Source organism: Ornithodoros turicata, chromosome 2, assembly GCF_037126465.1.
Source record: "Ornithodoros turicata isolate Travis chromosome 2, ASM3712646v1, whole genome shotgun sequence".
NCBI lineage: Eukaryota > Metazoa > Arthropoda > Arachnida > Ixodida > Argasidae > Ornithodoros > Ornithodoros turicata.
This window is the reverse complement of record NC_088202.1, coordinates 74,305,571-74,333,218: the sequence shown is the minus strand read 5'-3', so window position 1 is coordinate 74,333,218 and position 27,648 is coordinate 74,305,571. Positions and strand designations below refer to the sequence as shown.

Genomic DNA, 27,648 nt, shown 5'->3' with positions numbered 1-27,648 from the left:
CGTGCATGACATCGCGTGTCGGCCATAGACTAGACTAGACTAGACTATATAAGACTAGAAGGCGTGCTGGTTGAGAAGCCGTCAGCCAATCCAATCCGTTGTCGTGGCGGAGCGGACGTTTGTTTTGCTTTTTCTCGAGTTGCTGTTTGGGAGCAGACGTGGAACTTCAGTATTCGTCTGAATTGTGGCTATCACTGTGAGGAACTTAACGTTTGGACGATATCTGTGTTGTTTTTTTAGGAAACAGTAGCACTGAAGCAGTTGACTGCGCGCTAGTGGCTTTTTGAAGAAGAAGAAGGCGTGTCACCTCTGTGTGTCACGAGACTATTCTGCTCGTTCCGAACGCGTGTTGTAGAACATCACTTTGTCTGAGGAAGAAGGACACTTTTGGCGTTCGTGACTTCTCCTTCACAGCTGCAGGTTTGTATTTGCTCTTGACGCGTCCTACAGCAACGCTTATATACTTGATGTGTGGTGACAGTATGATATGACACCAAGTTAGTGCAACCGTGGTGCAACGCCTTGCAACAGTGACAACTTTCAGTTTTTCCGCACAAAGGTTGCCTGGTTCTCTTAAGAGCTCGATGTGTTTTTAATAACAAGATGGGGATTCGTGAAGGGCTTTGTTATGGGAATTTGCGTAGTTTCGTAATGGTAATTTGCATAGTTTCGATTTGCAGCGTCTTGCGAAGACGCGACCTGGAATTCGAGATAGCTTAACGTCCGACCTTTCTGCTTCAGGGACAATGTCATCCACTCCTTCCCGCCGTGACCGGAAGCGAAAACCGAAAGCAAAGCTCAGTTTCGGTTCCTCCAACGGTAGCTCGGGCAACCTGCCATCGTGAGTGGCAATTCTTGATAATGTATTTGCGATTTAGCCGATCACAGTTGGGTGCGTAAATGTTTATCGCGTTTGTTACTCCTCATTTGTACACGGTGCTGATTCTCCATCGTTCTGGTTGGGTCGTAGCAGGTCATAGCAAACGAGTCAGTGACTTCATACTGTGACTTGCGGCTTTCCGCATGCCAAAATACGTCCACATTAAGTCCCGAAATGTCGGTACTCAGGAATCAAGACATTGCATGCGTAGTGTTATCTGCATTGGTTCTTGTTCCTTTGGGGGCCGAGTAGTCGAGCTCCCACTCGCAAATTTCGGGATGGAGATACTAACACTACACCATGCTAACTACCCTCATCATATGACGCATCATTAGCGCAGCCCCTCCCACATCATCACATTAGGCATGTTGCTGTAGTTTGTAGCATCCTGAGTTGTTTCCCTGGTTTCCTTTTAGCAACATGTGTGCTAACCTGCCTGAACTCTTCCAACTCTTGAAGATCCAGTAAGTTATTCCTGGTGTGATTTTTCTTTTTATGCTATTCGCCTCTCCAGCTGGCTGCTCCTCACCCAGCAGACCTCAGTAGAAGCACTCAATGAATGATAGTAACAGCAGACAGGTATATTCCACGCTGATCTGAAACTGCTGCAGTTTCCCTTCGTGTGCGATGGAGTTTCCAGGCTTACAGAAGTCAAACAGCAACAGTGCAAAACTACTGCGGAGAAGAATGCTCAATGTTGAGAAGGGGAAGAGGAAATACATACTATCACAGGAGTGGCGTACGTGAACAGAAACAAGAAGACAGATGGAAACCACGCGCGATTTGTTATTTGTACGATTTTTTGAGCATGTCGGGGGGGGAAGAAGGCATGAAACTGGCAGATTTATTCATCGGCAATCATCCCTTTCTCTGCCATCATGAGAACGACACTAGCTCCTCAATAGGTTGTTGGAGAGGCGAATTGAGGAAGATATTGAAGCGTGTGTTTATTCATTTACTCCCTTTTAACAAGAGCCATGAGTGTCTGACAAATTGGCTCTTGGCAGCACCTGGTGTCCAGTGCCTTGACATTCCATTTTGTTTGACTTCACTTATAAGACAAAATCTGAGCTGCACACTTGTGGACTAGCACATTTCAAATGGAACTGAACGGGACAGGTTCTTCAGTGTGCTCTTTTGATTTGCATATAAGGCTGTTCACTCTCATTTTTCTGGATTTCAGGAACGAGGAATTAGAGGTGTCATCGCAGCTTAATGGGTATGTTGATACGATTTCCTTGAGCTTGATGTTGTAATAGGGACAGGAACACAAAACACAAGTAAACAGGGAGTATGAGTATTCTAAGACATGACAAATATGAGCATTATTGGACTGTGTTCTTTTGCTTTCTAGTGTGTTCTGGCTTTCTACAAGCATTTGCTGTACTTGTGCGAATATGCATCCAGGACTCTCAATCTCAGTTTCTACTCCTCTAGCCAAGCCCTTCCATGCTCCTTTATCTCTTTCCTTACTGCGGCAGAAACAACAATTTTGAGCTGGTTCGGCATAGGCTGCGTCTGTCAGTATCAAATTAGAATAGGTTGCTATAGAGGAAACTAATTGAACATCCTATCGAATGATAGAGGTTTTAGAAAACAAGCTTCCATGTATTTACAAAATATCAACCTAAATATTCCAAAATATACTAAATGTGGCTGAGTTCCTTGCAGTGTTGGGATTTGAAATCCAAGATTTAAATCCACAAGAGGGACTGATAGATTTGATTTGGATTTGATTGGTGACATCAGTATGAACATACTTTGGGTTAAATCAACTTTTGCTCAGGGATTTGGATGGAATCACATTTTTTCTCAGACTTGGATTTAATAATTTGCCATGAAATTCCACCAAATATGCATGAGTGATGTGCGTGCTTGTGCAACTGTGGTGCAACGCTTGCTCTGGCTGCCTCTGTTATACTGTGTACTGTTAATTTGTGTTTTGGGGATTTGAGGGAACAGAATGGATTTGAATCAAACCCAAATCAAGTCTGGATTTATTCGAGTAAATCATATCCCTTTTTAAATCTGGATTTTTCAAAATCATTACAAATTCGGAAGAGGAACTAACAGTGCTGAACAGCTGTGGAATGGTTTCCGAATCTACCGCCGTTTTCTAAGCTCTGATTTTTACGCAGAATACCTAATTACTAAAACGAATTCCTAACAGTTGCTAAACTAAGACAAGGAGGTGAAACATGGAGGACATCTACTTCAGTAGAGCTCACTGAGCGTATAAAAGTGGTTGAGCATATGAGCGGTAAAAAGAAATGTGAATTTGGGATTGTTGGACGAATATTGTGTTGGGGGAAACTAAGTGCTTCCTTCCTTGTTGCTGGTCTTGGTATGGTACATCTGCCACATCATACATTTCTTGATGTGCAGTACGTGCAAACGAATGCAAAAACTATGTGAAATAAAGAGATGGGTGAGGAGCATAATGATGCAGCACTTTGTGGGGAGTTGGAAGGGTAAGATAGGCCATAGCTTCTATTTATTTATTTTTTTTCACGCATGAAGTATTGGCTGTAAATTGACGTAAGCAGCATGCAAAACTGTCATTGCAGTGTTCTGGCAGTACCACCGAAGAACAACCTTTTATCATATGAAGAGTTGTCAAGCTTTTCACAGTGCCCTATTCACCGAATATTGAAGTGTATTGGATTTAGTGTCAACATTATATTACACAGTATGACAGAGGCAGCCACAGTCGCGCAAGCATGCACATCGCTCATGCATATAGGCTGAATTTCATTGCAAATTATGTAAATCCAAATCTTTGACAAAAAATGTGATTAAATTGAAATCTCTGAGCAAAAGTGTGATCCAATCCAAATCATGTTCATAATGATGCCACCAATCAAATCCAAGTGAAATCTGCCAGTCTCTTGTGGATTTAAATCAAATCCGGGATTTCAAGCCCCCAACACTGGTACTGATACTAAATCCAATACACTTCAATATTCGGTGAATAGGCCACTGAGAAGAGCTCGACTGAGCACTGAGAAGAGACTCTTCATAGGATAAAAGGTTGCTCCTCTCTGGTGCTGACAGAACACTGCAACGACGGTTTTGCAGGTCAATTTACGAACAAAAAAAAGTGCTAGGACTATGTTATCCTTCCAACTCCCCACCAACTGCTGCATCATTATGCTCCTCTCCCATCTCTTTATTTCATGGTTCTTTGCATTTGTTCGTGCAAACTGCACATCAAGAAATTTACCATGGGTGCGTTTTTTATTCTACCCGGGTAACTCGGGGGTAGCCCTTACTGGGCGAAAAAACAAGGGTGACTGAAGTGAAGTCATAACCTACCGGCGAAAATTCAACTCTCCTCGCTTTAGGGTTACTCTGGGTACCTACTCTCACTGACCCAGCTCAGCAGGTGGGTAGCAGAGGGTTATGACTTCGCACAACGTCAAGTGAGAGTCCCGCGGAGGAGTGAGGATTCCGAGCATATTTCGGTGGCTTTAGCACGACTGTTGTTTCGTTGGATGCATGCCTTTTTCTTCCTTTGTCATCATCTTTCCCTTCGTCAAATGCGTCAAGCAGCACAAGTGCCGCAACTTCTACAATCATGTCCTCGTCAAAAACATCGTCAGCCTCTGCCGCCATGTTCGCTGAGACGGGCGTAACTCGTAATGGGCGAAAATTTCGAAACGGGGGGGTACCTACCCACAGGTCACGTGACATCTCACTCGGGTCACGTGGTGCGTAACCCGTGGGTTACCGGGGTAGAATAAAAAAATTCACCCATGTGGGAGGTGTACCTTACCAAGACCAAGGACAAGGGAGTAATAAGCACAGCGTTTCCCACAGCACAATATTCGTCCGACAATCAAGTTCCCATTTCTTTTTGCTGCAGTATATGCTCCACTGAAGTAGATGCTAGGAATTCATGTTAGTAATTAGGTTAATAATTTGCAGTCTATTCTGAGACCATTCCACAGCTGTTCAGCAGTGTTAGTTCCTCTTTGGGATTTGTAATGGATTTGAAAAATCTGGATTTAAAAGGATTTGATTTAAATCTGGGCTTGATTTGGATTTGATTTAGTGCCTTCTGCAAATTTGATTTAAATCCGATTTGTTCCCTCAAATCCCCAACACTGGTTCTTTGAAGGAGTAAAACAGAAATTAGCATCACCATTTCTGCAGATAACATCCAGTTACTTTTGAGGCTTACTTGTAATGCGTGCATCAATCTAATCTGCTATTGAGGTTTTCTCGCACATATCGATTGCTTCTGCTAGGGACTAGATTATTTAGCTGATATTATGCTTTTCTCGATCCCAAAATGAGTATCAAAATTTTCTGTTCAAATCACGAACAACCTCCTGGCTGCAATCTGTGGTAAAGCACATTGTCGAATTTGTAAGTTATTCTCCCATGTACACAAGTCACCCGATGCAACGTACAGTACGTCAGAGAGGTCAAATTCCATGCGCGAGAGTTTTATAGACATACAGGAGGTATTGTCCACCAATGGCCCACCCAGTTGCTTCACATTTTGACCTGCCCAAGCATGATAAAAATTGTAATCTTAGAATCAAACTTTACACACAGCAACAGACTAAAATATTGAGTCAGTCCTGATCGCAAAATTCCAGTGTCTTGCACTTCATGGTCTCAACCTCTACAGCGGTCCACTATAAAACTTCCATTTTAAAATACTATAGTAATTAAATAAATTTAAGTCATTAATTAATTAAAATTAAATTAATAGGAGCAGAGGGGTGCCACAAGCAGTTTCATGACTACAAAGAGATAACTGACAGGGAGTGAGCAAAATACGGCCTGTTGTGCCTCTTTGTCTCAGATAGCATCTTTTAGCTCATACTTCTGTATCCATACGTGAAGAAGCCCAGGCCCTAGAAAGCAATAAACCTATGCAATAAATAATTATCTGTTATATCAAAGCTAGACTGCCTCTCTGGTGTGTCAGTCTTTATCCTATTGGTAGAGTATTCCATAAGAGCATTCAACTGAAGAACATTAGTATAGTCGCAAATGAAGCTTGTTGTCATCGTGAGCTTCGCAGTCATATACAGCCTTGCTATATACAAATTCCTTCGTTCTTTCATCCTTTGAATACATATCTGCTTTCTCGTGCTTCACAGTACTTTGTTCTTGCTAGTTTGAAGGAGTGATTTGAAGAGTGAAGGAGTGGTGCATTACTTAAATATTGCTTCAAAATCAACTGATGTGCTGGTGTTGAAGTTAATGTTGCTGTTCCTGCATATGACATTGTTTTACTTGTTTGTTTGCTTTGCATTGCTGGTGCATTCTGATGGATGGCCCAACCAAAAGGAGTGTTCATGTGGTGAATGATTTGTACAGCAAGTACAAACACCACAATTTTGAATTGCAGTAATGGACACGTTGCATAACCACAGCCTTGTTGATACATTTCCACAGGACCATGCTGGCCATGCTTCAATGCACAGCTCTATTGCAGTTTCTCAGTGATATCAATTCAGTGAAGTCAGATACAATATCATATCCAATTCACCTCGCAGCAACGAGGGTGGCATTTGGATTGCCTTTAATGTGAATATAATGTTGCTCAAATACTTTCTACTGTATCTTTCCAGAAATATGCTGCACAGCTTTAATGGGATGTGTCACGATACAACAGAGGGGTATGTGTGCCTCTGATATCTGGCCTTTGTTTAAGCAGGATATCTCGGAGGAATCCTCTTCAAAAGTGTGTGGCTTTCTGGCACAGAATTCAGTGCTTCAGTGGAATTCAGTGCGTGATGTCTATTATGCCTTTCATACAATTTGAGGTAGACCCGCAAATAGACACTCGCTCTTTAAGGTTCAGCGTGTGTTGAGATGTTGTCACGGTTGGCATTGTAATTCTGCCCTGGGCAGGCTGATGTTCCTTTTGAAACCTAAACAAAAATGGAAAAACGAGAATCAAGTAATCTATGCTGACCAGTGCAGATACTGTTTCATCTTGATGCTTTTTTTTCTTTTTTTTTTCTGTAGCATTCAAGCCTCCTCAAAGAGGGAGTCCTTCTCCATGGAGCGGGAGGTGGTTGGTTCGAAACCTGAAGTCTCCCTTTTAAGGTATACTTCACGTAAATATAATGGGAGAGGTGGACACCTAACAGCTAACAATGGTGCTACTTGTAATTTGTGTTGCAGCTTCACCTTAACAACTAGCATTACTAGCAACTTCACTTAATGTGCTAACACGAGCTTTGGCACTCGTATACAATCACACATAGCAGGAACAAGATAGAGTACAGTCAAACTCCTTTATAATGAACTTCAGGAGACCGCGGAAAATCTTTGTTGTAATGTAACTTTGTTGAAATGCGTGTTTCAAAGGAAAAAAAGCATTAAAATGCTAGCTGTCTTGTTTATTGGTAGAATTTTGTTGCTCTGATCAAAACGCACCTCAGACATTCAAACTACAAAAGACTTGGATCCTTACCTCTGTTTTGACAGTTTACCCCCCTTGTAACAATAAACTGCGAAGCTGTGTGACAAAAACAGTGACCAGAACACATGGACGGAATATATCAGGACAACTTCTGGCAACATTACACATCACCATTCCGCAAGTCACACCTAACGCCTGTGTGCTTTAGGAGAAGCTCGCTTTACAAGCATGCGACTCTCAGGTGGAAAGCACGTGCTGGGCCTTTTGAATCGTCTCTCGAACTTCAGCAGCATAGGCCAAAATGAAGACAAAAAAGCGTCACGACCGGCCTCTTTCACTGATAGTAATGGAACATGAACAGTCACTGTCTATTTTTTCCGCTACCCCAAGATATTCGTATCAAAGCGATTCTACTGTAACGCCGTAGTGACCACAGTCTAGTGCAGAAGAATGTCTTCATGTACAGCACGGACGTTACACAAATCCAGACTGAGCCCCACCCATGTGAACAAAGTCCTACACAAAATGCCAAAATGGTTGGACAAATGCCAGGAGGATGAATAGCTGTTCTCTCTCCCCGCTTTTGATGACCCCTGCGGAACAGTCAACTGTGGTGCCTAGCGCGCTGCGTCGGAATGACAAATACTCTCAGATCGACATTTGCTTGCAAAACTTCGTTGTAAAGGTCGCGAGTTTCGCTGTACTTACTTCAGAATCACATTATTTCGGTACATTCGTTATATATGTCCGAATTATACATTGAAACCTATGGGTGCCATACCAGACCGCAAAAAACATTCGTTATAATGATCTTTTCATTATAAAGGCATTGTAAAGGAGTATAATCGTAATAGTATAACTATCATGTTCTTGCTATTTGCCATTGTATATGTGCTCCAGAGCTAGTGTTAGCATGTCAAGTTGGATGAGCTCAGACTGAAAATTTTCGGAACACAAGCAAAAAAACTGGTCAAAGGAGGAAAACGAGTAGTGTTATTGCTTAATTTGTGGAAGACTAAGAAAAGCCACCTCATTGTTTTCGACAAGAACGAAGCTAGGGCTGTCGAGACATCCCGACAGATTTTGTACTCTCATTGTTTCGTAATCACCATACCACCTTACAGCCATATGCATCCATATGACGTTTCAGCTGTAGGTGTTATTAGTCTGACCTCATGCGGCGTTTTCATGTTTTTGCTCTCCGGTCAAGTCTTTAAGATCATGCTGGGCAAACTCGGGGGAATATGTAGTTTTTCTTTCCCTCCCTTGAACATTCTTTAACATACTGTGCCATCCATACTGTGCCTCATATTGGTGTCAGTTGTGTCAGTTTGCTGAAGGTGGAAAACCAGCAATCCATCTGTTGCCCATTTTATTGGAACTTACCAGTCTTGTTCATACACTGTCATTTATTGTGGTTAGTTTTGTGAGATTGTTGGTTGCTTCTGCAAGAGACCACATAATCTTGTGCGACATTATGGTTTCTAAAACAGCATTCAACTTGGAAACGTTTAGTACGCGATTCTTGCAACTCTGAATGAGGGCTATTTACGAGGAGTGCCATTCTTACATGAAATATTGTTACCAAATCAGATATATAGTTAGGACCTGCTGTTTCGTTTGTTGGTTTTGTGTGTTGGTTTGTTGGTTGCTAGTGCCTTGTGATGGGTGGAACATGCAAATGTTGTGGTTGTTTCTACAGTAAGTACAAATAACCAGATTTTGAATTTTTGTCTAGTGGGGATAGGAATGATTTCCGATTACCCCTTCCCTTGATCATGCGGCAACAAACTCCTGCCTTCTCTGCTTTTATGTTTAGCTTCTGTATTTTCAGCTTCCTTTCCTTTCCATTTCCTTTCCTTTTCCATTTGAGACTTCTTACAGTATACATAGGGTTTTTCGTTTTCAGGTTTTATGATTTTTCAAATTCAGGAGGGAAAAATCGGGTGCTATTTACACACAAGCATTCGGGGAGAAATTGCGCGCTATGATCTGTTTGATATGTCACCGGGGAATTTTGGGGTTAAACGAAAGGCATACAAAGCAAGCCACTTCTGTGACACTGGGGGGAGCAACTAGAATCTTTATATTTCCGCTCGGAACTGAGGCAGTGAATGACCGCAGTATTCAAACACTTACCCAAGCTCTACTAAAGCTCGTCTTTGACTCCTGCAGGAGGGGATCATAAAAGGAGGACAAATAGGTTGTCACAAATAGCTCTTTGCTGATGTTATGATTCTGCTTTCCAACAGTCTACCGAGAACGACAAGTTGAAGGACCACAAGGATTTCGGGTAAATGTCTGGTTTCACCCGAATTCTTGAAAACTTGTTCGGGGGGAACTATCGTGAAAAATCGTGTTTAACCTGAAAACTCAGTGACAGACACGACTGGTGTCCTGCATGTCCAAACAAAAACATCCACTGCTTTGCTATCTCCAGGGTTCATGCATTTGGCTTGAAAGACCACCTATACACTTGCCTATACACATTGTTCGCCATGTGCACATACATAATTTTGTACGGAGTCAGGGTGTTCCCTAGTGAAGTATTGTGGGATCCCATGTTGACGTCAGCATTAGGTCCGGTTTTACCAACATTGGTAAACTCTGATCCAACATCAAGGGTTGCGAAAACAATTCTCTTTTACAAACGTTAGTTGGTGACACAATGAATGTTTCAGTGACAAATTCAAGTTAAGGCACCGTTGATCTCTGTTCAAGTGTTGGTGAAACCAGGCCTTAGTGAGCAACTGGATGCACATAGTTTATATAATTAGTAACAAAGTGTAATGTGTAGCCCAAAGAAATGTGTGGAAGAAAAATTATTACGAAATTATTATGAAATGAACATAATGTGATTAGTACCTGTGGCACATAAAAGAAAAAATACTACTCTTGTTGCGTTTCAATGGATGCGTATGTACAGTGGAAATGTAAACAAGATAAATTGTTAGATTGCATGTTTCTTCCATGCATATTCATGGTATACAGTACAGAGTGAGTACTTATCTTCCAGTTCTTGAAACAAGCAAATGTCAGGTGGCAGGGGACACTCTAGTGGCATAGCGAGAGGGGTTATGTGGGGTTCAACCCCTACCCCCGAAATTGAGAGAGCAGAACTGGTGAAATCGTCCTCCCCTATGTAAATTTCCCATAGAAGCCCTGCTGAAATATTTTTCTGGCTATGCCACTGCCCCCACACCCTTCCTTCCTCTTCTATCTATGCTGTTCTTGTTAGCGACCATGCTATTTTTTGCATGGCCGCTACTTGGTGGTTTTAGAGGTACTAGCGTAAGGCTGCAGGTAATTTATTTTTGGTTGTCGGAGCCCTGACTGCTTTTCCGCTGGGTGAAATGAGTAGCATGCTGTGCTTCTCTGTAAAAATGAGAAGGTAGAGTTTGGAAGTGCCCAGTAATGTACCCCTTAAAAGAAATAGCAGTGGTTTCTTACTTTGTAAGCTATTTTGGGTGTAAGGTGTTTGTTGGGGCTGCCTCAAATGCTTTGTACATATAAATCTTTCTCTCTCAAGGCACCACAAAAACATTTGCGTGGTGCTACTCCTATGGTGTTGCATGATGTCTAGAATATTCATTTTACATAGTGGGGATGCCTGTTTCATAATTTGTTTTTTGTTTGAGGGAGGACAATCGACTGAAGGCATTATGCCTTGAGGAGCTTTATTCGAGGGAGAATTCAGGCATTGAAGAGCTGGTTGAGTGAGTATCTGTTTACTCTAGAATTTCTGTACATATTTCGGTTGATATAGCACCAAGCTATGCATCTATTTTGATGTTTTCCTACATTTTATTGCTATTTGTGGAATGGGGATGTGCATAGTGACTAAGCTCATCTTGTGACTGCAGTTGTCTTCCACATTTTCATTAAAAATCAGTATGTATAAATCTGGTGTTCTATGAATAAGAAGTAATGGTGAAACCTCAATGAAAATAATGAAATGTAAAATATCGGGGGGGTTTTGGGGGGGGCAGAGAGTACAGGAACCCACTGTGTCTGTGTGCCATTATTGGCCAATATCAGCTGTGCTCTTTGTTCATCTATTTCTCTGCATATAATAGATTTTGCTGAAACATTGTTCTGCGTCACAAGTTCCATTTGGAAGGCAGGCTAAAGACAATGCTGCGGAAGTAAGCCCGTGGGTACCGGTTGTTGCATGACTTCCAGTAATCGTGTAGTCATTGCTTGAGGGAAGTTCCCCGTGCATGTAATACTGCGTGACTCCTGTGACTCTATTCTTTGCTGTCATCTGAATCACTTATCATTGGAAGTTGTAAAGAACTACCTGTGTCACTAGTCCCTGTTAGCTGCCTTGTGCCACAAAAAAAAAAAAAAAAAACTAGCCAGTGTTTTTCTATTGTGATGGCTGTGCGGGTGTAATTGGCTACTCAAGTTGTTGTTGAACTTGTTTCTTCCCCCCCCCCCCCCACACACACACACACACACACACACAAAGTGCATTGCCCTTACTGTGTATCTCTGCAAGCTCTGAGGCAACCTCCAATTTCAGGTATTGGCTTTAGCCATATACCACCGCTGTGGTATTGTCGACAGTGGTATGTTGGACAGTACAGTGCCACTGGTGATGCATAACCTTTGCATGACCTCTCAGTCCTGGTACAGCCAATAGCTGAAAAGGGCTTTCAAAACAACCTGTTGAAGGTCGTGTTCAGACTCCACCACATCTGCGATTGCTACACGAATCGAACATGATACATAATTTTAGCTTTCTTTTTTTCTTGCCAACGTGCATTGTGCCATGTCCTGTCACAAAAGCAAACTGTACAGAGTCATGACATGACAAATGGAAACTGACTGGAAAAAAAAATCGGATCATTTGATGTGCTCTCCGAAGAGTAAATCTGGTTGATACCTGGCTTCACCCAAAAATGTCTGGCTATAATTATGGCCTACGTGTAATGTCTATATTTGGCTCCCCATTGTTCGCAATTGCGTGAAAACTCAAACAAACAAATTTCTCTGTTCTCTTATAGGAAGACTAGGTCTTTGCTAAGGGCTGAAGGCCCGTTGGAGGAGAGGGACATTCTAAAAGGCATTGGCCTGAATCAAGACCAAATAGCATTGCTGCTCCCTACCACATTAGGTGCACACCTGGTTGGAACACACAAGGGCTTCCAGTGCGCCAAAGAAGGACCTCATGAGTACTTCTATTACTGCTCGGATGACGACGACGACGACATTGCTTGTGACAACTCTGATAGGGGCACAAGTGTGAAGTCTTCGGGCATTACTACCACCACCACCACTACGTCCACGAATACCTTGGCCAGTTCAACTGCAACTATTGGCACAAACACTGTGGAGCACCATAATCTGCCAGTATGTAGTGTCATCTTTTGCCAGTGGGTGGTGGTTGATACTGATACATGACTAGCTGTATAAAGTTCACAACACTAATGCTGCGAACTAGTCACGCAAATGACACTCGAATTAATGACTTCCTGCAAGGCGTCAAGATTATATGCAAAAAGAATCTGCGTACTACTTATTAACTGTTTGTAGCAAACAAGATTCTTTTTGTATATAATCTTGATGCCTTGCAGGAAGTCATTAATTCGAGTGTCATTTGCGTGACCAGTTCGCAGCATTAGTGTTACTTTATACAGCTAGTGCGTGGAGGTTGTTTTTGTCAGAGTATTAAACAAACCAAACATGCTTGCTATTAGCACTTACGCTGGAACCTTGTCGATATGTCAATGCTTAAATGACAGACCTTTAGATCTTTAAGGTAATGCATTGATTTCCCAGCATGCTTTAGTCTATGGAGCAATACATTGGAGGGCTCCCCTGTGGTGCCTACCAACCTGGAAAACTGGGAATTGTTGAAATTTTGATGGGACTGACTGGAAAAGTCGGGGGATTATCAAAAGACAAGACAAGCCATAGACAAGTGCTGTGACAATGTGTAGTGAACCACGAGCGTCAAGCAGTAGTTGAGCAGCTATGCTGCAGAAATGTTGCAGAGAGTTGAAACAACAAGCTCACCAAAGTAGGGCAGCCTCACTAATACTCAATAAATGATCTGCTTTGAGGGATCTGGGGGGAGTGGGGTATCAAAACTTAGCAGGAGGCACCAAATTCCGATTTGTTTTGGTCGGTAGAAATAGTGAAATTGAAGGCTGTAATTTGGTAGACACCTTGTCGAGTTGGATGCTCCTGGGGTGGGGGTGTTGCTCTAATATTCCAAGAAACTTTAGTGTGTTATCACCTGCCGGGATTTTTTAATCATGGAAGCGTATGGTATTCCTCATTAGCGTGTGAAAAGTGCTCTGCCACCTGACCTCGCGAGATGCGAGGATCTGTTTGGCGAGGTCGCTGCTACTGCGCGCTGTCCTGCAAAGCAATTTTCTCAGCAAATTTACACATCTCGTAGGTTCCTGAAGGTAGTACGCTCGTATGACATGGTGCCTTCCAAGCTCCTCCCCATAGAGCCCATAGTACAGTCTCCGTCTGACTCTGCGGGGATCATGCAAAAGTCTGAATAATCGAGCAGTCCAAATAGAATTTCGCTTCTAACTTTTCTAAGCACTAGTAGGCTGGAAAAATTTGTCAATTTGTCACCATTGTGTAAGTCGACTTCCCCTAACGCCTGAGTGTTTTAGGAGAAGCTCGCTTTACAGCAATGCCGTGCGACTGTGGGCAGAATGCAGTGCTGGGCCTTTTGAATCGTGCCGTTTGTAAAAAATGACGGAAAAGCGTCAAAGCGGACAGACATTTTCTACTGAGAGGAATCATTGTCTATTTTCTTTGCCTCAATATTTTAGTTGGTTGAATTCTTTTGAAACGAATTTCAGAGGATAACCAATATTTTGTCACCCCAAAAGTAGGGCTGTGCGAGTAGCAAAATTTTCGAGTTCGAGTCGAGTTCGAGTAATACCAAATCACTGTTTCGAGTATCGAGTCAAGTTCGAGTAGTTGGCATTCCATTAAATGATAGGTAATGCGTAGAAGCAGGAAGGTAGAAAATTTTAAGATGCTTTAGCGCTGCTTTTTGGCCAACTTCCCCTTAAAAATGTTCTTTTGTGCTACAGTTGACAACAAAAAATGAAATGAATGAAGATTACAAGAGCATTATAAAACAAATGTGCCACCTAATGATAACATTGCTAAATGAATATTACAACCATAAAACATTTACAAGTTATGGGTAGGAAAACTGGTCTTTCTACAACCGTGCGGTTTAACACTTTCCTTACCGCCACAAAAATAGCCATTTGTGGGTGGTTTTACAAATATATTTTTTGTGGGTGACAGTATCACTTCAAAATATGTTGCTATATGGGAAAATGTAGCCGAATCAATGCCCTATCTAATGATGTAAGTTTCATAAACCAAGCTATCCATGTATTTCCAAAATTGATTTTGGGACACCAAAAGATTGGTGCGAACAGCAGAAACCCTTATGAATATACGCCTGTATCTTGAACAAAAATATCAATCTACAAGTTCTAAAATATCCAAAATGTGGCAACCTTTGTCAGAAATAATATCTGAAAATATCAACCCTCTGGATCAAGAAGTTCATGAGTTGTGAAAAATAACATGAACACTGCATGTTGTCCATGTAACTGAGTAACACAGTTCATTGAAGGAGTAAAACAGAAATTAACATCGTAATTTCCGCTGAAAACATTAGTTACAGGCTTAACTTTCCTGTTGTACCACATATTGCTATTTCATCACTCTTCCATTTCTCCCGGTTAGTTTTGGAACAGCAAAGAACAGCAATAGTGCAAGTTATATATGCCCACACATCTAGGACAAAAATCTGATTGTCTAACGCATTCAGAGTCGTTATTGGTGTTGTAATAAACAAATTCGAATCAGAATATGCTTAAAATGGGGAGTATTGCGCATTTGTGAAAGAGGCCTGCCGGGGGAGCGCCAGGCCGCACCCAAGATAACATCTCCACACTGCCTTCCTTGGCGCAGGGCCAACTTCATAAATCGCTACCACAAAGAAAAGAAAAAGTGAAAATTGAACTCATTCTGTAGTGTTTATAGTATCCAACAAATGTGACCACTTGTCCGAATCTGCTAGGGACTGAGTAGCGCCGCTCATAAAACGTAAATCACCGGTGATCGACTCTCTACGGGTGCGGTAAGGAATCGTTCGTACCGGAAATTTTCGTAAAGTAGTCCTACACAAGGCTTCCAGCCCTTTTCGGTTTTGTGCAGATGCACTTTCTTCACTCTTGTCGGACGTCTCCGAGTTTTACGAGCTAGCAGAACCGAAACAGACATCGGAGAAACGAAACTATGAAATGCGCTCCTCCCATGTCGGATTCCCTTCCGCGCGCGCGACGCCTCCATGGCCAGCAGTAGCCAGTTTGCCATTCATAGCCACTACTCAGTCTGTAGCCAACTTGAGGTTAGCCGAAGCTAATAGTACAGTGCCCTAGAAGAGTATAGTGGAAAGAGCGGAACCGGTTTCAGCCCGATAGCTGAGGAAGGACGAGCGGACGGCCGCTGTTGGATCTCCTGGCGCTGCTGTCGAATTCCCGAGGAGAAACTGTGAAGCGCCTATTTTCGTTGCAGCGTTTTTGCTATTTTTGCGTGGTTTGCGTGATGCTTTGGTGACTCCGAAAGAAGGCGATGTGTGACGCATCAAAATAGTGAAGCTTCCTGTAAATTTTGCTGGTATTTGAGTGTGCTAGTCCTCGATGGAGAAGAAGAAAAAGAAGTTAGAGACATTGTTTCGCGCCTCGTTGCAAGACTGGCTACCCGGGTAGCTTTCTGTCGAGCTTAAAACAGCTGTGGGCTTAAGGGTCACCATTGCCAGCACGATATCCCTGATGGACTACTTAACAAGGCACGTCGGGTATAAGTTCATCGTGACATCACGAAGTCAAGATCCGCTTGACACCGTTTTTGGCATCGTGAGGCAATCCTCAGGCTGTCACATCCAACACAACAGTTTTTGATAACTGTTTCTTGCCTTAGCTTTTATAGTATGGCAAAATCTGTTGCAAATGGAAATGCGGAGCCTGGTGTGTTAGATGCTCTGCTCAGTACAAACGGCATAGAGGAATACAAATGCGCAAAGCAGACTCTGATATAGACAAGTTCATTGGAGATGGTGACCTCAGCAGCGCCGAACTTGTAATTGAAAAGTCAACAGACCATGTCGCATATGTATCCTCAAGAAGCGACCAGAGACTAATTTTTTATATAGAGCTCTGGCTATGTTGCCAGAAAATTCCTGTCTAAATCAAAGTGTGACATGTGTAGAAAGTTGTTGCTACAAGAATGATGTACAGAACCTGCAGGCAGCTCAGCTGACTCAGCTGAAAGATAAGGGGGGCCTGTTGTATCCATCAGGCTTTATGCTTAGGTTCGTGGAAAATTTGGAAAACGTGTTTACCATCAGCTGCTTCAGTACGCAGGAACTTCACCATGAAAGCATTATGGACGTCATTGCACTTCTTCATAGAACTCGACAGGATGCCATTGGTTGCACTGAACATAGCAAGCAACTGAATGCTGAAGTTATGGTATTTTATGTCACCACTAGGCTTCATTTTTTTGTTAAGTCGCTGAATCGAGCCAAAGCACAGAAACGCGACTGTGCAAAATATCCGAAGCTCAGTCGCTGCACAAAACTTGTCATTTTTACCTGCCAGTAATTAATTTTGTTCTTTACATTATGTGCATCCAATGTTGCATTTAATTGCAGTTTCATTGTTTTTTTATATATTCATACTCTGTGGTCGTTATAATCTTGTGTCTTGTACTTATCAGCCAACTTTACATCGTCATAGCCTGCGATCATTCCATAACTGAAAGCACAAACCTGTCTCCCTCATTGCGTGTGCTTCCTGTTTTATGTGGCATATGCCGGTAGAACTGTGTCATGTAGTGAAAGTTTTTGAAAGAGGTAACAAGGAATAATTCACAGAGAGACACGCACACACAAATAACAATCATAGGAAGTGCGATAACCCAATACGCAGGCGCCAGTTTATGCTCGGGGTAACTACGCCAGCGCCCCACAGCGGCATCCGCCTCAAGAGCCTCACAGAGGGAGCGTCGCATTTTCCACTACAATCTTCTAGGGCACTGTACTAATAGTGAAAACAAGATGGCGGAACTGTGACAGCAATCACGGCTGCGCAAAATGAGTGTTTCCAAACGGTGGAATCGTTGACAGGTTATATCTTAGATGTGATGGATTTTAATGTGGATCTAACGCGAGCTCGAAAGTTGTCGAGTACGAGATCGACTCGGCTCGAACTCGAAATTTCGAGTACTCACACAGCCCTAGTGGTTTGTAGAGGTTATAGGTTTTCTTGTGAGTCAGGTTAGTGTTTAACTTTATACATGTCAACTTGATTGTATGTTACCACGGTACTGCTTGGGCTTGAGATGGACCTGCAGTATCGGTAATATAAATCTAATACAGTCAAACTCCTTTATAGCGAACACCTTTTTAACGAAAATACCACTAGAGCAAATTTTTTTTGCAGTCCCACTGGAGCCTATAGGTCCAATAATGGACATCCTTTTTAACGAAAATACCTTTACTGCGAATTTTTTTTGCTGTCTCCTGAGTTTCGTTGTAAAGGAGTTTGACTGTATCGTGCAGCTGTAATTCGTCCTTGTTCGATGGGTAACACGTTGTTGCATGGTGTGAACCATTGAACCTTAACCCGAGGTGCTCTTGTCAGTGCAAGGCAGGCTTGGTGGCAGTCAAAAATGTTTCTGTTCAGCATAAGCAAATGCTTCGGTCCTCCTTTTGTGGTGTTTTGGTTTTGGAGGGTAGCAGGTCGCTTTACTTGGTATTTTTCCCACGTTCCCACCAAGTGCACCTTAACGATGTTCTACTGTAGTGCTTTTTGTGATTAATGTCAGTGTGCACACATTGTGTGCAAATGCTTTCGAAAATTTTGGCATGCCTAACGGCTTGTACTGATTTTTGCAGGCTGGCTGTAAAAGTTGGTGCATGGCCCTTGAGAACAGCTCATGCAGTAACTCTGCTTACGAGTCTGCAGAGGACGAGGAGGCCTGGGCAATGCCGAGATCTGCCACCCCCTTGTCAGTGGGAAGTGGAATGTCACCTCCACCTGTGGTCAGGGCCCCAGTGGTGAGCCACAACCAAGAAACACAAACTGAACCACCTACATCGCTGTGGAGGACTGTGGGTGTGATGACTGACACCACTAGTTCTGCATCAGTACAGATCCAGACTGACCAGCCTGATGAAGTAAGATAGAGTGAATAACTTACTCGTACTATTCTCACTTCACGTTCTATTCACGTTGCACTTCATCTGTTGCACTATTCTCATACTAGTGCCACAGCTTAAGCTTAAATTTGGTTTGGGTCGCTTTCTATTTTTAAGATATCCTTCTAAATTACCTTCTTCAGCTTCCAACTGCAGCTTCAGCTGTGGGTGCAGCATTTGCATGTGGAGTAGTATCGGGAGTAGAATCCGGAGTAGTAGGGTGTCGATTTTGACTGGTGCCAGTAACATCTCCGTTGTCGAACAAAAGGGGGAACAAAAAGCCATGCGCACACATTTAAGGAGGGACGTGGGGATCAACACAAACTTTTTTGTTTCTTAATAGATTGTGATGAAAATTTACACCATCGTTGATAATGCCCTCAAAATGAATTTACCAGAAAAAGCAGAGTTTGTGTGATAGAAGACAGCTTGAACTTCCCAGTGTATTCCCAAATGTATGGTTGAGGTCATGACATTCTTAGTTTTTTCAATTTCCACTATGACAATTTTTGGTTTTCATTTTTCTGCATGCGGTCGCAACTGACGCATCTAGCATAGAAACGTATGACGATTGCATAAATTGTAAATTGATTTACCTGAAAAAATAAGAATGTCACGACCTGTAAGAATGTTCAGTGATTGTAAGAAAACAGACCGCACTTATATAGACCGAGCTGTTACGGAGATATCAGTTTCACAAGCAGAGCATTTAGGCAAAGTTTCACGCTCTCTTTACTGCAAATTAGAAGGCTCCAGCAGTGTAGTCTTTTGTGTCCTTCTGTGCACAGGTTCTCTTGCATTCCTGGCACTTTGTTTGATGCACTTTGACTGCTTTTGCCTTTGATCAAAAGTCTGACAAGGCAGTAAACTCTTGTCCAAAGCTTTTGTTAGCTCGTTAGCTCTTGTTAGCTTCGCATAACAGATGCTCGTATGGGTTCTGCAGTTCCTCAGGGTTAAGATCATAGGCGTACCGAGCGCGGGAGAGGGGGGGGGGGGGGGGGGGGGCTGCAAGCTTTGCCTCACTCAACTCGTTGCAAGAGGATGCAACCAGTGATAAGACAAGAGAGCTAAGAAGCATAATTGGCTCTAACAAAGCTCTGCTGTATGCTAAAGCTATCTGCCTTCAGGATATGCTTGGAGACCTCTCTACCATCGAGAAAAGCTGGAAAGTGGGAAATTGCTGCTGCCGGAGTACTATGAGTTGCTTCATGTTGACTTGGCATGTGCACTGGACAAGGTGGAAGCAGTTCTCAAACCTACTCAGGGAAGCACTGTAAAGTCTGTGATGTCCATGCTTCTCAAGGTTACTTCATCCACAGTAAGACTCTCTGTCAATGACTTCTGCAGTGCAAAAATGGAAGGCAACATGTTCCAGGAACTTAACAGAGCTTGAAAGGCACCAGTTAAGTCAAGTTGAGCTGTGGAGGCTTGCGAAGGTTCTTGACCCATACCGGAAGCTTCGAAGACTACAGAGAATTTGTCATTAGCCATCACTGCCTCAGTGATGAATTTGCCCACTACATGAAAGAAGAGGCGCCAGCAGATGAAGGTGTTAACCTCCTCACAAGTTCCCCAACCTCAGAACTGCTGCACTGAATTTACTGTGCATGCCAGTTGTGACGTGGAGCGATCGTTTAGCAAGCTTAGATTCTTGCAAAACCCACGTAGGTCAACAATGAGCAATGAGCTGCTGAAAATAAGTGCAATGCTTTTTGTAAATAAGGATGTGTCGTAAGTGTCGTTTGTGCCATTCCGTTCTTAAGTAGAGAGCACAATGTGTTCAAGATTATTGCGATGAAAGAGGGATGTATTCAATAAAGCCAGATTTTTCCCCGAATCCAGCGGAGCAGTTATCTTCACCCGAATTTGCATGAATTTTAAGCACAACTTTTATTTCCCGATTTTTACCCCCCGAAAAAAACCCGAAAACCTCAGGCTCTATGTATATTCAGTAGGGTGCAACCTTTGTGTCCGCTTGCTTTTGTTGTGATCTGTGATAAATTTTCTCTGGAGCTGACCTTTAAGTTGTGGCTAGTCCAAAACCTGTTTGTGATGCTTTCCACATCCACAAAGATGTACCTGCTTTAGGCGGGACTGAATGTGAGCATTCTGTTTTGTTTTTAATGCTTATGGGTTTTGTGGGGATTTTCTCTAAAATTTTAGTTGCGGCAGTTGCACATAGTTTTAGCTTGCCATAGTCTTAGTTTGCCACAGCCTAGGCCGTATTCTGATTTCATGCAGCGCAGCCTGTGGAAACTGTTCAAACAGTGCCAGATTCAGGCAATCTTTTTGGCATGCACATGCATACATAAGGCCTCTGGAGCCATAAAACAGGGAAATCTGTTTATATCAGGTCAAAAAGTAGATTTTCAGGTGGGGAAAAAATTATTCTTGCATTGGATATGCAACAGTGCAGTGTCCAATGCTTAGCATTCTGTAGTGCTTGTGTTGGTGGCTGAATTGTTACGTTGTCAGGTTCGTTCCGAGGTTCACCCCAAAACACAAGGCCCTATGCATTCATAGTGCTGCCTCTTTTGCCCGAAATTGTAATTCACAATTGTGCTGAAATTGAGGGTTCAATTTCAGGCTGCTGTCCTAAAAATGGCTCTGAAAAAGCGTGATATTGATATCTCTGATCTGCAAGAAGCCCTCCACCAGCAATCTCACGAACATAGGTAAGTTTCCTAAGCAGGTAGTCTGATTTGAGTGATTATAGTTGAATTCTTTTAGGGAGGAAATTCAGCAGCTGCACAACAAGATTTCTAAGCTTCAAGTGCAGCTGCAGAAGGTTGCGGTAAGTAGGATTCCTTGAAATGCATCAGGACAGTGTGGTAACTGAGACCTTCCTTCAGGAGGAGAAACAGGCATCACCACCATTACCCTCGGTTAAGAAGCAAGCCTCCTCTAAGGAACCTGAAATTCATAGCCTTCTCATTGAACCCAAGAGGGAGACTGTATCCCTTACAACCAATGGGGATCGCAAAGCTTCGGACAAGAATGGTACGCATTGAGAGCTGAATTGAGCTCTCTGGCTTAGTTCCTGTTGCTGCTGCTGCTGCTGCTGCTGCTTAGTTGTATTTGACAAGGTAACGTGTAGAGGTGGCGTGACTTCATGGCAGTGCAAAAACTAAGGTGTTGGCATTAATGTCAGAGCAGTGAAATCACTGGATATAGTAATTCAGGTTTTTCGGTTAAAACATGGTAAAACATTTTTATCCCTGCTTTGAAATATCCTCGCTTCAGATAAAACCCTGATGATGCAGTGGTGAACACTGCACATCGAACACCGGTGCTCACCATGTTCATCTGAGATGGGAAAAGCACATATTGTGTGGAGTTGAACCTCAATAACAAATGTCGATTTAACGAATAATTTCCGTCGCTCGTACGCATCTCCATAGACTGCAATGTATTTTTGCGCTCGATTTAACAATATACATTCGTTTGGTCGGCTCTATTTAATGAAGTCTCTGGGCAACGAAAGACAACAAACATGTTTTGTATAGTGTTTCCTGTTTTAAGCAGCTGTTGCCATGGAAAATCGTAGAATTGTAAATTCTACAGCAGAAAACCGGGTGCCATGAAGCTGGTTAAGGCGTTCTGCAGGTTGGTGATAACCAGTAGCCAGGCTGTATTGTCTGAGGTTTTCCCTGTGATTTTCCAAAGACTTTCCAGAAAAATTTCTGCACAGTTTCCCCTGAAGTCTGCCCAGGATGCGTACTAGCCCCCGCCCCCCACTGCTTCCTGCTGTCTATACACGTCTGTATGCCGCTCATAGCCACAGTTGCTTCGTGGCGCTAACACAGAATTTTTTTAAAAAAGGAAAACTAATGTAACTGAGGAGCAATTGCGTACTTCCCACAGCAAAAGTGATAAATGCTTGATCCGCCAATTACATCATTTCAGTTGACACACCAGCCAAATGGCCAAGCGGGTCAAGGGGTAATGTTCGGTGGTGGTAACCAAGGGTTGTTGAAGACTGGGAGGAGATGGGTTTGAATCCTACCACCGGCTGTACTGTCTGAGGTTTTCCCTGGGTTTTCTAAAGTCTGCCCAAGATAAATACTGATCCCCCCTCAATTAATTCAGCACTTGAGAGAGCCCACGCGCCCTGTCTCTCGAGAGTTGTGTCCTTCGCTGCTAGTTGCGTTTCTTGCTGCTGTTTTCGTTTCGTGTGCTGGAAGCAGCTGGAGTTAGTTAATTGTGTTAGTGCTCTTTGCAGCAGGCTGTATTGAACGCATCATACAGGACTGCTGCAAACTGCTGTATTTTTAGAATTCAGAGACTTCTACGAGATCCAGATGAAGATGGACCAGCAGTCTGGAGGAGGAAGCTGTTCAGACCCAGAGTCCATGTGGTCGAGTCGTGGAGGGTCCCCCAAGGGAAGCAAGGCAAGTCATAGTTCTTGTTTGTCAACAGGAATACCTTCCATGCCTGCCCTAAGGTCTGACTTCTTGCAGCAGAAATCTGCACAGGAGGAGAACATAATAAGGAGGCTGAAACGTGAAAAACCAAATTTTACAGAGTGAGTATTTCACCTTTACTGTAACTGCTATACGGAAACCAAGGTGTGGAAATGTAGTTACGGACTTGTGTTGTCTGTGTGGATGACAGTATTGGAGGAGCACATGGTGGCAAGCTATTTGTATCAACCTGTGAGGCCAGGGGAAATGTTTGAACTACAGTTGAACCTCTATATAACGAATTTGTAAATGCTGGCTCTTTGTTTCGTTAAATCGAGATATTCGTTAAATGGAACACGCCAAGTTAAACAAATATGGCCGACGCACTACCAGCGCCCCGCGTACCGCAAAACGTCATTTGTCATAAAACAGGTACTAAGGTAAGAAGGGCACAAAATATCAAGCTTTATTCATTACATAACGCTAGGTAACGCGTAATTTGTGCACAATATCGTTCTGAGCATTCATAACCTTCGTAACTCCGGATGACCTCGACTGCTTTCTCCTACGCGATCGCGTATCGAAGTTTCTTGGTTGGTTCACTTGCACTCATGACGTCCGGAAAGAACAACCGTACACTGCCGAAAAGAACGAGAAACGGGTACATGTCACGTAGACGTCTGCGCCGATGGAACCTTGAATGGCAGCGGCATCATGCCCATTTTACCACCGTCAGCATCAGCGGCGCGAACAAAAACAAGTAATGAAAAGGCACAAAACCGCAACGTACTGTCGTCTTCATCAACACAAGCAAATTAGACTTCGCGAGATGTCAGCAGTGCGTGTTTTCTTGTCCGAAAACAGGTGCGAAGAGACCCTCGCGCCGGTTTCGAAACAGCGTCGGCGCAACGATTACCGGCGGTGGAGACGCACATGTCGGCACGCTCGTGCCTACAGCACGTGACAACCGAAGTAACCAATGAAAACTCGCGTAAGGACAACAGAGGGGGAAGGTTTCTCCTCCTTTTCTTCGTGGTGAAGGGGAAAGACACGCGCAGAAGAGCCCAGAGATTTCGTTAAATAGAGGTGACCAAACGAATGTATTTCGTTAAATCGAATGCAAAAATACATTGGCGTCTATAGGGATGCGTTCGTGCAACGGAAATTTTTCGTTAAACAGAGGATTTCGTTAAATCGACGTTCGTTATTGAGAGGTTCAACTGTATTCAGAAATGTAATGCCTTGTAAATGAGGCTTTTTGGCCGGTAATTTTGTCCGTGATTGTATCAACATTCAGCTGTACCTGTCAACATTCTTCACTAATATGTCTACATTACAATTGGATCAGACATAGAAACAGCTGAACTGAGCTAATTTTGAGGTGCTGCAAACAAAAATGCTGCTTCCTAACTGGCTCTAATTCTCAAGATAGGGAGGTGCAAGTATTGCACATTTCAGTGATGGAACTACTGCGCCAAACAGCGCCAAAAGGGGGCTATGGGCTGCAAAAAGCTGCTACTAACATGTGTTTTTCTGAATTATTCCACCATGTTTGCTGAAAAAGGGTTTGCTGAAAATGCAGTGAGGGTGAAAACGAAACCGTTAGTTGCATGGGTGCTTTTTCCATTGCGAGATCAGGCCACAACATCTCCCCATAGAGCCCATAGTTTGAGACACAACACTGGACACATGCTCAGTGAAAGATGGCTCAGGTGGTGGTGGTAATGGAATTGCCAACCAGAAGCCTTCCTGTTGCTCTCCTTCTGGCCGGTCCTGGCTACTAAAAATAACTAACGCAACTTTGGGCAACATTTGTTTAATGCATTGTGTTCACTGTCTATACAATGCGCACTGCTTTGTGCTTGGTGACACGCTGCAGCAAAACCGGAACTTGCAAAAGGAACTTTGTAATGACAATTCAGTTCTACACATTTCAGTTCAGTTGTTTCAGACGTCTGTGTATAGCAGTAAACATTGTACCATCGTACACATGCTACGCTATTGCACTTAGGATTGTGCTGATCTTTGCTTTGTGCTTTTTTTTTTTTTTCGCTTTTCCCTGATCACTTTGGTGTGGTGTGGTATTAACGACTCCAGAGCATCCACAGCACTTGCAGACTCATTTACAATTAGGCTTAAGGGATAGGCATCTGCTCATGTTCCGCAGAGTTTCTGTTGAGACCACAACTATGTACACTTCTCACATTGAGAGCTCCCTCTTATAACTACCTATACAACCTCATTTCAGAGCCCATATAAGGGAGTACCTGAACAAATTCAGGGAGGAGCAGTGCGGCCTAACCGGAATGACAGTCAAAGCAATCGTGGCGGGCATCCTTGCACTCATGAAGAGTGACTCGCTAAGTACGCAACGCTCCCACGCTTCCTCGCATTCTAGAAGTCTGTCTTAGTTGATTTCAAGAGTTGTGAAACCTTGTTGTTGTTTTGACGTGCTCCCTGATTAACCCACAATCTACGTATTGTTGGGTAATTGTCTGATACATGCAGGGGGGCTTTGTTAGACTTTGTTTATGTGAGTGCCTTTTCAGCAGTTCCTCGTGTTCATGCTCAGACTGATGAGAGTTTTGATAATCGGTGATAAGCACAATGCCAAGACCTGCCCTGTACCGACACCACCTAGAGACAAAGCTTGATCGCTGAAATGACGTGCTTTTGGAGGCCACTGGTAGTCACTGTAGAGCACTGCTTGAGACATATCTTAGCCCAGCCCTGTGTAGCAGGCTGTAAAAGTGGCTAACAGCGGCGTAACACAGGCTTGAGCCTGATCTAGTGCTGGTAATGTATGGACTTGGGCTGGGCCCAGGCCCATTATGTCACAGAATGCCTGTATTTGAAGTTGCCTGTTGTCATTGGCTGACATCTTGGCTGCATGTCATGCATCTTGTGAAGGAATAAGAGGAGACATTAAGCAGGTCTTTTGTATCTATGTGGTGTTGCCTATAGTTTGTTGTATGTCACTAGGGGCTCTATTACTTGGCACGTCCTTACTAAACTTTATTTTTAAGATGAGGAATGGGGAGTTCCATCGCTCTTTAGTATTGCGTAGTATTTCGTGTAGTTTAGTTGTGTGCAGTAGTGTGCAGTTTGTTGCCCTTAAGCTGGTATAAGACAAGCCTCTTGGGTTTCATGTCACATGTCACCACCAGTCTTTGGCCATTCATTTTCTTTTGCTAGATGCATGACACTTTATGAATGATGCATTGGTTCCAAAGTTACCTTAGTGCCTCTACAGGTTGGCATGTCCCTATGAACCGTAGTCCAAGCTATGATCATTGACTTGCCGTGGTGTCATGTGATGTGGACTTAGTCTACATAGAGCACTTACTCACTGAAGCCTTCACTCAGATAGGCACTGATGTCCTGCCACACATGAGAAAAAGAAGTGCAGCACTTCTCCTGGTTGAAAGGCAAGGCCAGGAGTTTGAACTACGCAAGTCGTCCTGCCGGAAAGGCGCTAAACTTCGTTCTGTACAGGACTGTGCTTGAGGGCAACTGCTGCAGTGATAAATTGTTCCCTACAGTTTGTGCTCAAGAATTTTTGTAATACAAAGGGTAGTCCAGTGCCAAGTTTTTTTAGTTTGTCTAGTCTTGCAGCCCTGGGGGAGGTGTGATAATAGGTGTGATACATGAGCACAGCTGAGAGGGTATAGATGTGCATAGAGCAAAACTTGTGAGCAGAACACTGTTCACAAACTGTTTGTCGTGCTCATTAGTGACTTCATGGCGCATGCTGCAATAAACACTGCAAATATGGTATGATATTGTGTGGAGTTTCACACATTTGACACCAGGGTTTAGAAAAAGTCCAATTCTCAATGTCACTTTAAGTGTGGAAGATTGACATGACCTGGGCCCAGTTGCACAAAATCCCTGACCACTCCATGTAAGGCTGTAAAATGCCCTGACACCTGAGCCCTGGTGAAGATTTTTGGGTGGAAAAGAAAAGTAGAAACACACTAGATCAACATAGACTGTTTAGTATCGAAGTCTGGATGTGTGCCTTGTCAGATTCAGCTTCACCTGAAGTGACTGACCAATCAATGTGGCAACAAAGGGTGTGCCAAAGCATTGCCATGAATTGCAGTTTCTCCATCTGGTTCCTGGTAGCAGTGGTAAGGAATACACTGAATTTCTTTTGGGGTGCTCAAGTTCTGAAACTATCAGTACGCTTCAACACTACCTTAGCTAACTGTACAAAGATGCAATATTGCAGTTGCAATATTTGACTATATTTGTAAAAATGTTTGGGTTCAGATTCTGTTGTACATGGGAGATTAAAACGTTATTGGAGGATTTTGCGTTGTTCCATGCCTAAATGCCTTAACATTGGAGAACATGTTTATGCACACCAGCACATCGGTGAAAAAGAACCGTGAATGGGTATGTATTAAACAATCGTGTAAACCCGTAAAATCGCGATATGTCGCATTCAATTTGCACAATGTAGAATGCTGATAGCTCACAAAATCCCTGCAACGAAAACTAACTATAAGGAGTGCGGACGTTTTGTAATGAGGTTAAGAAGCAGGGGAAAGATTCCAGGGATGGTTGGTGCCTATGAGGGGGCCTACAAGGGCGGTGATATTTGCTCGCTGCAGTAAACAGCTTGGCAAGTGCAAGCGCCTGTGTGTCGTCCTCCCGGGACTCAGGTTTTGGGGGACGAGAAACCTCTGGCACGTTTTTTGCAAAACTT

At 43.2% G+C, this 27,648-nt stretch overlaps 1 protein-coding gene across 6 annotated transcripts; it reads left to right on the top strand.

The window, feature by feature from the left end:
- The first annotated feature begins 93 nt into the window (after nucleotides 1-93).
- On the top strand, nucleotides 94-27,248 carry LOC135385574 (serine/threonine-protein kinase phg2-like). 6 transcript variants are annotated; one of them, XM_064614972.1, is made up of 16 exons: nucleotides 94-420; nucleotides 742-841; nucleotides 1,297-1,344; nucleotides 2,064-2,099; nucleotides 6,472-6,519; nucleotides 6,872-6,952; nucleotides 10,910-10,987; nucleotides 12,281-12,626; nucleotides 18,229-18,510; nucleotides 21,118-21,206; nucleotides 21,262-21,325; nucleotides 21,384-21,531; nucleotides 22,807-22,922; nucleotides 22,992-23,056; nucleotides 25,183-25,298; nucleotides 26,305-27,248. In XM_064614972.1, exons 2-16 carry the CDS (start codon nucleotides 747-749, stop codon nucleotides 26,439-26,441), a joined length of 1,749 nt encoding a protein of 582 aa, XP_064471042.1. In that variant the 5' UTR covers nucleotides 94-420; nucleotides 742-746; the 3' UTR covers nucleotides 26,442-27,248. The 6 variants fall into 6 exon arrangements, with proteins under 6 accessions (XP_064471042.1, XP_064471046.1, XP_064471045.1 ...); XM_064614976.1 differs by having other exon boundaries at nucleotides 26,301-26,393; XM_064614973.1 differs by having other exon boundaries at nucleotides 95-420; nucleotides 22,995-23,056.
- The last annotated feature ends 400 nt before the right edge of the window (nucleotides 27,249-27,648 follow it).